This window comes from Triticum dicoccoides, chromosome 1A, assembly GCF_002162155.2.
Source record: "Triticum dicoccoides isolate Atlit2015 ecotype Zavitan chromosome 1A, WEW_v2.0, whole genome shotgun sequence".
Classification (NCBI taxonomy): Eukaryota; Viridiplantae; Streptophyta; class Magnoliopsida; order Poales; family Poaceae; genus Triticum; species Triticum dicoccoides.
The window spans coordinates 157,373,926-157,389,853 of record NC_041380.1 but is presented as its reverse complement, the minus strand read 5'-3'; the positions used below and the strand labels follow the sequence as shown (position 1 = coordinate 157,389,853).

Genomic DNA, 15,928 nt, shown 5'->3' with positions numbered 1-15,928 from the left:
GGGAAGAAGGGCTATATATAGTGTGAGCACAAATATGGTCGTTGAAGTGTAAGTGAATGAGCAGGCCGGACATCCGGGCACGGGGCCAGACATCTGACCTGGTAGGGTACGAGGACCAGAAACAGAACAAAAAACAGAGGGGCCGGACATCCGGGGGCCAAGCCCGGACATCCAGCATATTAGGAGGGCCCGGATATCCGGCAGATGGCTGGACATCCAGCGTGATCACTAAAAGGTTACAGAACCTCAGTTGTTCCACGGGTAGTAGAGGCCGGACATCCGGCATATGAGGAAGGCCCGGACATCCGGCGTATGAGGAAGGCCCAGACATCCGGGGTATAACCCAGACATCCGACGTGCAGCACAGCACAAAAGTGCTCTCTGGATGGCTAGGCCGGATATCCGGCGTGAGGCCGGACATCCGGCATGAAGCCCGGACATCCAGAAGCCAAGAGGCAGAAACATGAAGGTTTTAGCATGTGCATGTATGGCAAGGAGGTTTGTAGCAAGAGCAAGCCTTTAACTAACCGTATCGATCCTCTCTTAATAGTGCGGGATCCTATACTCAAGAAAACAGATATGAAATCAATTTTTATGCTTCATCCTTGAGTACAATCATTTTGTATGCTCTTGATCCACACACTTTGATGAACCGGGGACTAGCACCTGAGATTAACTTGACAACCATTGTTAGTCCCCTACATGTATATTGTCATCAACATCAAAACATGATGTAAGGGCATGATTGCTCTTTCACCTGTGCATTTCGAGAGTAATCATATGAATATGCATCAAAGTTATTTCCAGAGACATGAGTATAATGATTTGAGGAGCTATGCATGTACTCCTTCTGTCGAATGTTTAATTGATATCCTTTCGAGGAAGTTTTAGTGTCAATCTGTGAATAATAACCATTTCCTAGAAGAGAATCATTTTGCAAGTTCAAGTTAGCAGTGACACATAGACTTTCAATAATACACTTCTTCACCCAGATTTGCTTCTTGGGTGAACCAGACCTGCAATTAGTCCCAACATATCAGGCAAATATCTTAACATTATGTTGTTTGAAGAGTTTGTAGTTTGAGTCATCAGACTCATCTGAAATAACAGAAATGGGTGAGTCATATCCGGATAGAGTTGCAGGTTTGAGAGTTCTACTTCTGGCAAGAACCCAACTTGTTTGTGGATACTGCTCAGGAGTCCAGTAAGTTCCATCAACGTTGAGTTTTCTTTCTAAACCCAAACCTTCCTTTCGAGGGTTTTTGTGCAGTATGGACTTCTTGAGCACATCACAAAGAGTCGGATGCCCTTTAAGGAAGTTTAGCATTCCTGTCTCAAGCAAGTTTTTTAATCTGCAATTTTTCATCAGAGAGAGCAACAAATTCCTTGGGAGAAGGGTCAGAGATATCATTCATAGTAGTTGCAATTTTCTCGATGATAGCATTAGAAGATTCAGCATTAGAGTCAGCATTGCATCGTTCTGGACATTGTAACCATGGAGGTACAAAATCATCAGGAAGCCGATTGGATTGCTCGGGGAAGAGAGAAGCATTTTCTTTCGCTAACACATTATGAGACTGTTCAGTGACTCGATTTCTTGATTCATGTTAAGGAGTTCATCTGACAAACTCTCGTAGTCAACTATAAGGGAATCATATCGGTTGGAAAGATCATCTATGGTTGAAGAAAAAGCATCATGCTTTTCGATCAACTCTTGATTATTCTTCAACTCTTCGACCAGTAATCCCTCGGTTTTCCTGAGATTGTTCTCAAGTATTTCAAGTTCATCTTGTTGAGATTTAGCAATCTTCACCAGTTTAGCACAGGCAATGTATTCGGGAGAATATTCACTCATAGATTTTTTATGTTTTGTTGATACCTGATCCTTTGAGGTTTTTGCCATGAGACAGGATACGATAGGTTCGTCATCACTTGAAGCATCATCATCAGTGTCTGACTCGAATGATTTCTCAGATGATCCATAAGCAATGAACGCATTGCTTCTTCCTATCTTTCTATGAAGCTCTTCATCTTCTGATTCTGATTCGGAAGTCTCATCTTCAGATTCTAGGGTCATGTCAGCACATGCTCTATTTAGCTATGATATTCTCTTCATGTTTGATTCGATGGTTGCTCTTGTTTTCACGTTAGTGACTAGTCTCGTCGAAGAGGATGAGGAAGATTCATTTTTTTCGAGAGCTTAGTATGATGATCCATTCAAGTGAATCCATGGCAGTGAAGATATTTCCATCTGTTACTAGGTTTTCCTTCCAAGCTAGGACAATCTGCTATGAGATGACCGAATTTTTTGCACTTAAAGAACTTCATTTCTTTCGGAGGTAATTTTCTTGATGATTCAGACAAGTCAAATTCGTCATCATTCGTGAGGCACAAATTTTGTCTTCTGAGATCTATTAGCCTTTTTGTGAGCATCTCGAGTCCCCTTGTGATAGTGTGTTGATTCTCGACATCTTCTTCTTCTTCTTCTTCTTCTTCTTGTGAACTGCCATAATGTGAGAGAATTTCTCCTTCACTTTGCGAATAAGATTCTTGATCTGCATTTTCTAGTTCCATCGTTTCTTCGTGAATAGACAACAGCGTCATGACCTCTACATAGTGAAGTTCTTCATAGGCATGTCGATTTCAGCTACGATGGGATCGAAGGTTGAATCAAGAGTGCTCAGAAGCTTGTTGGCCACATTGAATGATAGGAATGCATCAAGATAAGCAACGAAAGATAATCAGATGGGAACGATAGAAATGATTGATACGAGTGATATGCAATAGTCATAACCAGATCAGATAAACTATCATCACAAAGCACAAAAGTAAACTGCTGAAAGTATGCAGTAAAGTACATAGAACCAGTGGTGCTCGATGGAGACAGATGGATTTGGTAGACCAGTTTGCCCTTCTGCGAAACGACTACGTCTGGTTGGAGGGGTTGTGATTTAGAAGATAAACTCTCTTCGCCCTATTCTCCTTCAAGTCAGAAGTGATCAGACTCTAGTTGATTTCACTTGTGGTAGATACTTGTTGGCGATCTCCAAACCTTCGGTCGACCTTCACAAACCACAATCACTCTTGGTTGTTGAAGATCTAGCTCGGTGAAGACAACAACTCTTCAACACTCGAGCCGACACCTATCCATCTAGAGAGTGTGCAACTCTCAAGAGTAATAGGTACAAGAACTCTAACTCATAACTACTATGATGCTCAACCACTGTCTAAGTTTGGGATCTTGATTTTTCTCTCGGTGGATCTTAAACTCAAATCACTCAGAGAGGGGATGCTCAATCAATCTTCTCACAAATCTTAATCGGAACAGCCAACGAACAATGTTGGAGCGGGGTGGCTATTTATAGCCGCAGCCTTCCCTGAAGGGAAATGACCAAATTGGACATGTGGAGCAGCCAATGACCGAACAACATGAGTCCAACGGTCGGATGTTGAGCACAACGGTAACATTACTTGTGCTTCATTAGAGTGCCATTCGGTATTCTGGACCACTTTGAAAAATCTGGTAGGAGTTTTCTTTGGTATGGTAAAGGAATTAACAAGCATGGTAATTGCCTAGTTAAATAGGATAAGGTATGTCTCACCAAAAAAGCTGGAGGTCTAGGTGTACTTGATCTCAGAATGCAAAACAAAGACCTTCTCACCAAATTCCTTTACAAATTCTTCAATAATCATGACATCCCCTGGGTTATATTGATTTGGAATAATTACTATGCTAATGGTGAATTACCATGTTTCCCTACAAGAGTGGGATCCTTCTGGTGGAGGGACTGTTGCTCCATTCTGGAGAACTTTAAACAATTGACTGTCTGCTCTGCTGGTTCAGGTAATACCATTAAACTATGGTCTGACAAATGGTGCTCTCAACCTTTGATTAGCATGATGGCACAATTATTCTCCCATGCAAAAAATGCACACACCACACTAGAGGAGGCAAGTAGTCTTAGCTACGACAATTTCTATGAGATGTTTCATCTGCCAATGTCAACCATTGCTATTCAGTAAAATATTCAATTAAGAGCTCTAATCAATGACAGAGAGAACCATGATCAACCAGACTCTTGGCAATTCTATTGGGGTGGCGAAATATTCTAACAAAAGAATATATTTGGAATACATTGGCAATCCTATGGATGCCCCAAAACCTTTCCAATGGATACGGAAATCCTCTACATTACCCAAGCAAAAGTTTTTTGCTGGCTGCTCCTGTAGGATAGGCTTAACACTAGAGATCTCCTCACCAGATTTTTTTTCATATCCAAACCACCACATGTGTCTTATGTGAAGATGAGGCCAATGAACATTTGATGCACCTTTTTCAGCTGTGATTTCAGTCAGAATTTCTGGATGAATATTGGTATTCAATGGAATAGAGATTATGATCTTCTAGAAATGTTGTTGGATGGTAGGAGACACAACAACATTAATTGCTACAAGGAATGTTTGATTGCTGGCTGCTGGAGCTTATGGAAACACAGGAAAAGAATATGGCATACTGTATCAGCACTTTCAAATAGCACTTTGACATGATTATAAAAAAAAGCAAAACCTAGTTTGAAGGAAGGCATGCAGAGCTGGCTAGACTACTTGTAGATTTCCTTGTTTATTCAAGCTCTTTTGTATAGTTGATGTAACATTATAACCTTATTAATGAAAATCAGAGTTACAGTGGGGGTTTACCCCACTATGTTTTGCTAAAAACAGGTAACATTACTTGCAGAGCAAGTAAAGCTATCTCCTTAGTTCGAAAGATATCTCTTGCAGCGCGAAGAACAACGTCTACTGCTGCCAGGTATTCATTCGAAGCATAAAGAGATTTCTCTCGCATCTTTCATAGGTTTTGGGCTAAGCATCACAGCGGATCTAAGCTTCGAGAACCTATACCCCTCTTAATAGTACGGAGGTCATATGACTCAAATAAATGAAAGAATAACAATGAAATGAATACTATGTCTTCACTTTGTCTTTGACTTCCATACGCTGCAGTAATTTTCCTTCGGACAGAAGCTCCGAACTAATTGCTTCACGTCAGCAATAATTTTCGAGGGGCTAACTCCTTCACATCAATCTTCTCGCCTACATGTCTTCAATAGATGTAGCTCATTCTTCTCTGCAACGCAAATATTCTTCGGTGAAGTTCCTCGAACTTGACACTGGAGACAACATTCTATTTGGTTCTGCATGTACTATTTCTCTCTATATGCACTAGCAAACAAATCAGTCCATGCATGTTTGTGTCAACAATCTCCAAAACACATGAGGCCAATAGTTGCACCAACAATAGACTGTCCCGATGTCGTGAACTTTAGCAATGCATGGGTGTGCCTGTTGCACTGGAGCACGAGATGCTATTAGTAAATGAACCGTAGCACTGGGCGGCATCAGAGCAGTGGACCATCTGTCACGACCCGGTCCTGGAAGGTCCTCAAATCTATGCGTTTTACCATGTCAGTCCCTATATCAATTGCTGACAGGCACAGTACACGATGAAATACAAAGATATGTCATATGCCATAGTATTACATCGCAGATCCAGTCTCTTTTACATCACATACCTGTTTAGCTCAAGGCTAGCTTCCAATAGTTATGCAACGAAAATATAATCTAGTTTTTTGGCGTCCATCCACTCATAGGCAAGAGTTAAGTATAGCGTTGCAACCCTACTTCATATCTCTCCTTCGATACGGTTAAACCCACAACTTGATATGTTGCAGCCGCAAAGGGTCAATATATTGAATGTATTGAAAAAAAAATTCCAGGTATGTATACAAAATAATCATGCTTTTAGTGTAGGTGGAGTCTGGTTTGCATTTGTTGAAAGAAATATAGTTTTGTCCTAACTTTATATAACACTACAAAAAAGACACTTCCGTGACACTATGGCATGAACGATTTTTTTTGTCATGGATGTGACACTTCTATGATGATACTTGTGACAAAAAGTGTATCATCATAGATGTGGCGGGCTCCTACTTCTATGACAAAAAATATGATAAAAAATGGGCTTTTCGTCCTAGGCGGGCCGGAGACGCACCTGCGTGATATTTTTTGGGTCGTCCATGATGTAAAAAAATCATGGTAGAAGTGAGGGCAAGAAAATTTACGGGGAGTTCCCGGTTACAATGGGCAATCAGAAGGTGGCCGGTCCCAAGTGATGCAGCTGTTTTCGTGTTTCTCTCGTATGCGCGCGTGTGTGCGAGCCATGTTCACTAACTGAATCGAGCGAAGCGTTCGCTTACTGAACCCCAGCGATTGATCTCGCCCTCGCACTACATACTGAACCCGAGCGATCGATCCCTCGCACTACATACTGAACCCGATCAATCTCTTTGCAGCTAACTAAACCCGAGCAATTCTTGCGCTGCTAACAGAACCCGATCGATCCTTCTCGCTGCTTACTGAAGCCGATCCAGCCTCCGTGCGAGACGTAGTCGGCTGGTGTTCGGTTGCCTCTCGAAGAGAACCGACGCCTACTGACAACGCCTAGTTGCCTTGCCCACAGACGAAAGAGAGCAGTAAATGTCTTGCGAAAAATACGCAAAAATATGCGAGAACAATGACTCAAACCCGTGCCTCTAAATTGGAGGATTGTTTAGCTAGCCACTACACCATCGAAATACTGATGATTTATAGCAGACGCAAACACTTTAAGAACCATACGAGACGCGCTATTTATTACACATTTTTGAACTATTCATTTTTTGGAAAAGTCAAATTTTTAATGAAAAAATGTTTATAAAATTTTGAAAAAAGTTCATCAAATTTGAACAAAGTTCATCAAATTTGAAACAAAAGTTCATCGATTAGAAAAAAAGTACATCCAATTTGAAAGAAGTTCATCGGATTTTGGAAAAAGTTCATCAATTTTAAAAAAAATCATCAAATTTGGAAAATATTTATCGATCTTGAAAAAGAATTCATCAAATTTGAAAAGAAGTAGATCAAATTTTTAAAAAGTTCATCGATTTTGAAAAAAGTTCATCAAATTTAGAAAAGTTCATTAAATTTGAAAAAACAAATCATCAAACTTGTAAAAAAGTTCATCAATTCTTAAAAAAAATCTAATTAAAAAGTTCATCAATTTAGAAAAAAGGTTCATGAAATTTGATAAAAAATCATGCACTAAAGAAAACAAAAAAGAATGAACAGAAAAGTATAAAAAAAACAAAACAAACTGAAGAACTAAATAAAGGAAAGAAGGGAAGTAGATTTGCACTAGTGGGCAACGGCCTAATGGATAGTGCGTACCAGCGAAGGCGTCGGTTTGCATAAAAAGTAATAACCGACGCCTGCAGCGCCAAATAGGTCCGAACAGCCGGCCTAACCGAAATCCCACGGGCAAGCTTCCTAGCGAGCGATGAAGCCCAACAGGAGTCCAGTGGCGCTGACAAATCGATCAGGCCCAGCTAACGCAAGTGAGTAAACCAGCCCGAAGCCCAAGGAGGCCGACAGGCGAACACAACTCGCACGGCGCAGTGCGCGAGAGCGCAATTCCTATTTGGCGCTGCAGGCGCCTGTTACAGTGCAATCTGCCAACAGGCGCCTGCAGCAGTCCGAGCTGGGCTGGTCCGTTTTACGTTTTTCTTTTCTGGAAAGGATAAAAAAAGAAGCGTAAACCAGATTCGAACCCTAGACCACTCCAAGTAACCACTACGACACCACCATGGGACATAAATCTTTCTTCTTTCTACCTTTTTATTCCTTTCTGTTCACGAAGCTTTCCTTTTTCTTTTCTTTTTTTTCTTTTTCTTAAATGCGTGAGTATTTATTTTAAAGAAAATTTGAAATTATCCGTAACTTTTTTTCTAATTCTATTTTTTCGCATTTGGTGAACTCTTTTTCGAATTCGGTGAATTTTTTTGAATTCGATGAAGTTTTGTTCAAAATCGATGAACTTTTTCCAAATCCGGTGAACTTTTTTCCAAACCCGGTGAATTTTTTTCGAATCTGGTGAACTTTTTTTTCAAATCCGGTGAACTATTTTTCAAATACGATGAATTTTTTTTTGAAATCCAGTGAACTTTTTTCTAAATCAATGAACTTTCATTTCAAATTTGATGAACTTTTTTTCGCAATCGATGAACTTATTTGCAAAATCAATGAACTTTTTTCAAAACAATGATCTTTTTTTAATTAATTCAAAAAAAATAAATGATACAATAGATGAATAAAATAGCGCTGCAGCCCTGTTATTATGCTATCGCCTCTGATGCTAATCGACAATGGCAAGTAGGTCGTCTAGCTATTGGCATCTGTATGTTAACACGATGTGATAAGTTCGAATCCTGTAGATAGCATTATTAAGGAGCAACTAGTTAACGAGCGCTTCTTCGGGAGCTTCGCAACGATCAGCGTCACTTGGCGCGCTCTCAATCATTCGCCACGTGTCGCGCTCTCAATCATTTGCCACGTGTCGCGCTCTGGATGCTTCCTTTGGATTTTGTTTTTTTCCGCACGCGTTTTCGGCATTTTAGATGTTTTTTTTGGGTTTTTTCGACGTTTTGGTTTTCCCCCGTCTTTCTTAGCTTTTCGATAAAAAAAATTCGAATTTTTTTTCACGAAAAAACATGTTTTGTTTTTTTTACGTGAAAGTTACGGTTTTTCTTTCGCGAGAGGCATGGTTGTGCTTTAGCGAGAGTCACGGCCGTGCCTCTCGGAAAGGGAAAAAGATACGCGTTTTCTATTTTTTTTTCTTTCGTGAGAGTCACGGTTTTGCTTTCACGAGAGGTACGGTTGTGCTTTCGCGAGAGTCACGGCCGTGCCTCTCGAAAACGGAAAAAACGTGTTTTCTGTTTTTTTCCTTACACGAGAGTCACGGTTTTGCTTCCACGAGAGGCACGATTGTGATTTTGCGAGAGGCACGGGCGTGCCTGTTTCGGAAAGGGAAAAAACCGTGCTCCCGGTTTGGTTTTTTCGCCCGGTTTTTTCATCCGATTTTTTTCGTAAAAAAAGTTCATCAAAACCTATCAACATGGGATCTAGTTTTCAAGATCTCAACGTGAGGAATCCAATGGTAAAAACGATTCGAGATTTGGACGCACGGTTTAAGAGATAAAATGTTTTGAATAAACGGATCTAGAAAAAAGGAAAACTCTCAGGTGGCGACAAGTGGCGCGCTGCATGTGCGCCACTTGTCGCGACCTGGGAAAGTGGAGTGTTCTTTGCAATGAGTACTCCTTAATTAGTGATTTCGACACTATTATTTTCATTTTTTTGGCGAGGTTTTTACATTCCCCTGGTCACCATGGTTCGTGGGCCGGCCCAGTGCGGGCCGCTGCAGGCGCCAGCAGCGTGAACCGACACCTGCAGCGCCGTATAGGAGCTCCCGCGCAAGAAGGGGTGCACATGTGCGCAACCGAAACCATCCCATGACGGTGACCTGCCACGCCCGCACTCGCGCCAGCTGGTGCTCGCTCACGGGCATGCCTGACGCCGCCCAATGACGGTGACCCGGCGCAGCCCGCGGGCCTGCCTCGGCTGTTGTGCCACATGGCCGCCGAAACGAAGGGCATCAAGGCAGAGGTTTTTCCCCTGCCGGGGTGGGGTGCGCTGGCCGCTGGGTCGAGTGAAAAAATGTCAGGAACCTGACCTTGGGTAGTGCTAGTGACTTTAGTCCCACCTTGGATATAGGAGGAGGCTAGGAGCTCCTTATAAAGGAGAGTGCCACATTCCCTTCAGGCCAGTCTTTTGGAATGTAGTGGGCTCTTCGCTTGTACTGGAGTGTCCGATGCGCACCGGAAACGTCCGAACATATGCCAATGGACCGGGAGCTGAGCCTAGGCTGCTAACAAGTGGTATCAGAGTTGGGCCCCACGCCATCCTAAGGGGGCTTCTCTAGGGGGGTGGGGTGTCAGGAACCTGACCTTGAGTAGTGCTAGTGACTTTAGTCTCACCTTGGATATAGGAGGAAGCTAGAAGCTCCTTATAAGGGAGGGTGCCACATTCCCTTCAGGCCAGTCTTTTGGGATGTAGTGGGCTCTTCACTTGTACTGGAGTATGCGATGCGCATCAAAAACGTCCGAACATATGCCGATGGACCGGGAGCTGGGCCTAGGCTGCTAACAAAAAATGGCTAGACAGTCGACGTCACAGGGCTCCACGTACCACTTGTAGTCAAAGTACGAGTTTATCGTCACCTCCAGCAATCAGCAGCCACCCGAAGCCTTCTTTGCCCCAAATCTTCGGCAATAGCCAGTGCATTCCGGCAAGCAATTGCCTCCATCGTTGTCGGATCGGTGAAGCCAGCGTCGATTACGCGGGACGCTCCCAAGAAGCTGCCGTCCGCCGCCACCGCCCCTCGAACCTGCTTCTTCGCAGGAGCAGCATCGACATTGACCTTGACACAGCCCATAGGGGGCGGGATCCACTTCGGCCGGCTCGCACGAGCAGCAGGTACCAATTCGTTGCCCCTCTTCTGTGATGCAGTTGATTGTTCTTATAGAAATCGCTGAACCAATCCGTAAGTTGACATTGGACTTTGATATGCCTCTTCCGTGGATCGCTGAACCAATCCCACATCATGACTCCTATTTTCACAAACTCTTTCTGCAACAGTGAGTCGATTAGATTGAAGATCAACTGTTTAGCATCGGTATCTTGTGTGCACGCAAGATGTTTGACAATATGCTCCTCTGCCGGGACATCATACACTCCAGGAGTGCAATATGACGGCAAGTCTTTATTGACGTCAGCATTACACTATGTAATGATTTTACTATGTCATCCAAATATCTACCTAAAAAGAAAACTGTCATCAATGTTTTCCGGTATTTTTCTTCTGTTTTTTAGCATTACTTTGATGCATATGATTTTTTATCCATAATAAAAAGGTGAACTATGGATATATCTTTTGTTCCATGATCAGAATTGTTAGTTCACTATAGTCACGAATTTCTTTTGCTGAATTTGGCCATCTTTTCGTTCAGCAGTTACATTTTTTTTGTTTAACATAGTCAAATATTTGGTGTGTTGCAATCACGTGTTGAAAAATGTTTTGTTCACTGCAGTAAAATGTTTGCTTATTCTAAATTGTCTATTTGTTGTATTCAATATTCGGTTCATAAAAACAGAAACGTGTGGTTTTCCCTTAAAAAACACAAACATGTGGTTCCAACATGTGTCGTAAAAAATAAGTATTTTCAGAACTTTCCCTTTTGGGAGGCTTGTATGCAATCTAGCAAGCAACAACCGTTGCCAATTTGTTTTTTTTCGAAAAGGGGGAGATCCCTGGCCTTTGCATCAGAACGATGCATACGGCCACATTTATTAATAAGCAAATAAGTTCATCACATGTCTTGAAGTCTCAAACAAACGAACCCAAAAAATGCTCACAAAGAGCAGAAGAGTAAAAGTAAAACCACAACCGGCTGGCAAAATAAAGATTGGAAAACTAATGGCCTATCATATTACATAACCGCCATCCAAACCGGTTGAAAATAACCCGTTCTACCATCTCCCATCGGATAAATCCAGTAACCAAACGCTTCCTGGCCTCCGTCGGAGTGAGTAGCGACCACATACGGATCAATGCAGTGGCTCGGAAGATAACCTGCAAAAAATGAGTATTTGTTGTTCTGTTAAAAACCAAATCATTTCTGCAGTTCCAGACTGCCCATAATAAAGCACATACTCCTACACGAATGTGTCTTGCTGTTATGGAATCTATCCCGTCAAGCCATGTCTCAAATAATGTGTTGATAATATTCGGAGGAGTAATATTAAAAGCTATGTGAACAGTCCGCCATAAATTTTTTGCCAACGGGCAGTCAAGAAAGAGGTGTTTGATGGATTCATCCCGGTCACAAAAACTACATTTTTTAGATCCAGTCGAGTTGCGTTTTGCCAAGTTGTCCTTAGTTAAAATGACTTGTTTGTGTACAAACCACATAAACACTTTAACTCTCAAAGGTACTTTGACATTCCAGACATGTTTCGAACTAGGAATAGAGCTAGCGTTGATAACATCCAGATACATGGATTTAATCGTAAACTCTCCATTCCTAGTTAGCTTCTAGCACAACTAATCTGGTTGTTGAGAATAGTATGCTAAGGGCACTCCAATGAGGCCATGGCAACGTCCCGTAACTTATGCCAACTCTGCAAAATAGTTCGTGGATGAGAGAGAAATAAGAAAGAAAAGAGAGGTTGTATGTTAGACAACCAGCAATAATAACAAATATTATTATATTTTCCTTGCTCCTTCTCTCATTGTAGGTGTTGTCTTAATAGAAAAAAAAATACAACAACAATTTATTGGCAAACTTGCAAAAAGATAATATGGACACCACAACCTTTTTTCGAGTTCCACATGAAGAAAATGGCTAGCTCAACAACCAACCACCTGCTATACCCATGTAAGTATGTAATCTCCATGGTTCAGTTTTTTTAATATAAAGGCAGTGGTAGTTTTCTCTCACTGTCATTCAAGGTTCAATAAAAATGCAAAGTTGGAGCATTTGGAAGGGCCTTAGAGCATCTCTAGCCGTTGGAGCCCTCAAGAATACCACCGAACCAAAAAAGTTGATGCCAAATGCTTCATCCAGCGAAATAGAAGTGCGTGGGGAGGGCATCTTCCCAGCCACACCCCACCCCAACCAAAAGTTTGTGAGGGAAATGATTAAGTGGGCCAAGAAAAAGGACATGTGGAGAGATACGATTCGCCGAAACTTCCGCCGGCGCCCCCAAGAGCCCCCCAACATGCTGGGTTTTGGTTGGATTTGTCGGCGCTATTTTGATGTCCTGGGGGCGCGCTGGGGCGTGGCCGGGCCATTTTTCGGCAAAAAGCACTGTCCGAGTCTAAAACCGAGTCTAAAAAGGTGTCCTCAGGGGCGTCCTGGGGACCGAGTGGAGATGCTCTTAGAATGATGGGTTACTTATCTTATAGGGATGATACAAACAGTGCTACTTTGGAATTTGCTCGTTCCTTTCTGCTATAAACAATTTGGCAAAACCTGAAGCAGAATTAGAGCAAAAGAAATTATGTCTGATGAGCATACACTTGGATTACAAAAGAACTAGAATGAGTACAACATCAGATGAACGATGTAATTCTATCCAAGATCAATCTTTGCTGAATTCGACGAAAGTCGCAGTGTATGCAATTACAACCTCCTTTTTGAGGGTCTTACGCATGAGGAATCTTTGAGATTCCCTAAAGACTTGGTGTTAAGATCGTAGAAATGAGGGGATCGCACTAGACCACCAGCACCAAACCGACCATGGCGAAAGTTACCACGCACATGGGTTGTCGACAAACCACGTGCAGACTTTAGGGAAACTGGGAATAATCAAGACTTCTTCCTCTCTCAGTCATGGAAAATCTGCAGGCACACAACCATTAATTAATCAGTAGAGGTACATTTTTTGGATCACCACATGGTCATTCTGTAGCTTGCTAGCGACTTGATCCAGTGCATGTGCTCTGTAGCTCAGATCGGCATCAGCTGCAGAGGTGTGCTCGTCTTATACATGACAGCATCTCGTTGACGCCAGGAAGCCACACTCCGGCAGCTGCAGCGAATTTATGCAGGTCGAGGCTAGCTGAGATCCATGGCGTCGAGCAGGGCGATCTTGGCCATGGGCCTCCTTGCCGCCGTGCTGTCCCCCGCCTTGTCAAAGCGGTCGTTTATCTCCATGCCAGCCGACGTGAGTAGTCCTGTGACCCTGGCCAACGGCCTCTCCTACGGCTACCACGCCAACTCCTGCCCGCAGCTGCAAGACATCGTGTGGCCGATCGTGGAGAGCGCGGTCCTGGTTGAGGTGGCCATCGCCGCCGGCCTCCTCCGTATCTTCTTCCACGACTGCTTTCCTCAGGTAGGGGGAGACTCTTGATTCCACTTTGAACTGCTCGTTATTTGTGTGTTTCTGCTTCAGCCTAACCGGCGGCACTTCAGGGATGCGATGCGTCCGTCCTTCTGACGGGACCCAACAGCGAGCGGGACCTGCCGCCGAACCAGACGCTGCAGCCGCGTGCGATGCAGCTCATCGAGGACGTCCGCGTCAAGGTACACGCCGCCTGTGGCGCCACCGTCTCCTGCGCCGACATCATCGCCCTCGCCACCCGCGACGCCGTCTTCGTGGTACGTGCACACGTCGGTCGCTGCTGTTGTACTGTACAACGAAAGCATCTCCCTACCTCACTCGCGAAAGAACCTATGCAAGCCGGGGAAAGCGAAATGTTCTACTTCTACGACCTGCCGCTCGGCCGGTTTGACAGCCTCGAGCCGGCTAATAGCAGCGCCGTCTTCGACCTCCCGCAGTCCACTGCCGACGCCGACACGCTCATCAACGCCTTCAAGAGCCGCAATCTCGAGCCCATTGACCTCGTCGCGCTCTCTGGCGCGCACACCGTCGGGAAGGCGCACTGCAGCTCCTTCAACAACCGCTTCTCCGAGGACGCCGACTTCGCCAGGAGGCTCGCCGCCAACTGCTCCAGCGACCAGAACCGGCTGCAGGACCTCGACGTAGAAACCCCCATCGTGTTGGACAACCAGTACTTCAAAAACCTGATGGAGGGAAAGGGGGTGTTCACCTCCGACCAAGTGCTCATCAGAGACGGGCGCACCGACTGGGCGGTCAAAGGCCTCGCCGAGAACAAATGGTGGTTCTACAACCAGTTCCGTGACTCCTTGGTGAAGCTGAGTCAGTACCAACCCGGAGGAAACGTGGGCGAGATCCGCCGCAACAGCTGCTTCGCGCCCAACGGACAGAGCATTCCCGCCACCGCCGGTGACGAGGGGTTTGCAGCCTCTGCTTGAGTTCACCGCTGACTACGGGATCGTCGTTTAGTTTGCTTGTAGTAAGAGTATAAGCTAGTGTGTGCTGTGCTTCGTTCAATCCTCTTTCATGATGGCTCAGAACACGTTTGAAACAGTTGCACGGGGTTTGTTCCAATAAGACTGGTCGTAATGAGAGTATCATAACTAGTATCATGCATGCCAACTAGGCAATTTAGATGATGTGGCATAGAATTAAATGAAGAAAGAAAAGGTTGAGTATCATATTATGATACCGTATCATAATAAATGCTACACTACTATATGTCATGCATGACAATAAATAAAGTCATCTACGATACTACTATATAATACTATGAATTAGAGAGGTAGTATCATACACTAGTATCATATGCATGATACTAACTTATGATACTACCCATTACAAGCAGCCTAAGGTGGTGTTTGGTTCTCTAGAAGTAGGACTTTTTCTAGTCCCAACTAAAAAGTCCCTAGTCCCTAAAAAGTCTCTCCTTGTTGAGGTTATTAAATGACCATATTGCCCCTAGTATATAGGAAAATAACAATCAAATAACACCATGGGGTGGCGGGCCAATGGGTGCATTGAGGGGTATTGTTGGAAAAGTCTCCAAAAGTCCCAAAAAGACTCTCCTTGAGAGTCTTCTTCATTCAGTCTCAAATGCCTAGTTTAGTCCCTAAAAAGTCCCTCCCGTTTGATAAAAAAGTCTCTAAGAGGGACTTTTTCTAGTCCCTACACAAAAAAGTCCCTGAAAACAAACATCCCCTAATACTACACGGGCTTTTACAGGCTCTTTACAGAATCTACCAAACAATAACTCTGCCCCCTCGGGGGTGGGCCCCGTTCCACCTCCTAATTCCAATAGCAAACGTCCACGTTGCCAAGTCCGTTGACACCGTGAACAATTCCTCCGTGGCATTGCTCGAGTTTGTTTACTCAGGTTTTGTTTTTGGTTTGCGCACCATGGAGAGATTATGTGGATGAACTATGTAATCTTGTTTCTGACCGAGATGTCCTGTTTTGATATAAATTTTTTGGTACTCGATGACTTGGATGTATTTTATCTTTACTCTTATAAAAATCTGAGTTGGTGATGATGGTGTGCCTGCCATCTTGCGATATAGGTTGTCAGATCTATTTTGCAAAAAGATACCCG

At 43.6% G+C, this 15,928-nt stretch overlaps 1 protein-coding gene across 6 annotated transcripts; it reads left to right on the top strand.

Annotated features, from left to right (window-relative positions):
* The first annotated feature begins 10,113 nt into the window (after positions 1-10,113).
* On the top strand, positions 10,114-14,933 carry LOC119368297 (peroxidase 42-like). 6 transcript variants are annotated; one of them, XM_037633620.1, is made up of 3 exons: positions 10,114-10,410; positions 13,510-13,830; positions 13,911-14,933. In XM_037633620.1, exons 2-3 carry the CDS (start codon positions 13,567-13,569, stop codon positions 14,772-14,774), a joined length of 1,128 nt encoding a protein of 375 aa, XP_037489517.1. In that variant the 5' UTR covers positions 10,114-10,410; positions 13,510-13,566; the 3' UTR covers positions 14,775-14,933. The 6 variants fall into 6 exon arrangements, with proteins under 6 accessions (XP_037489517.1, XP_037489498.1, XP_037489503.1 ...); XM_037633601.1 differs by having other exon boundaries at positions 13,450-13,830; XM_037633606.1 differs by having other exon boundaries at positions 13,445-13,830.
* The last annotated feature ends 995 nt before the right edge of the window (positions 14,934-15,928 follow it).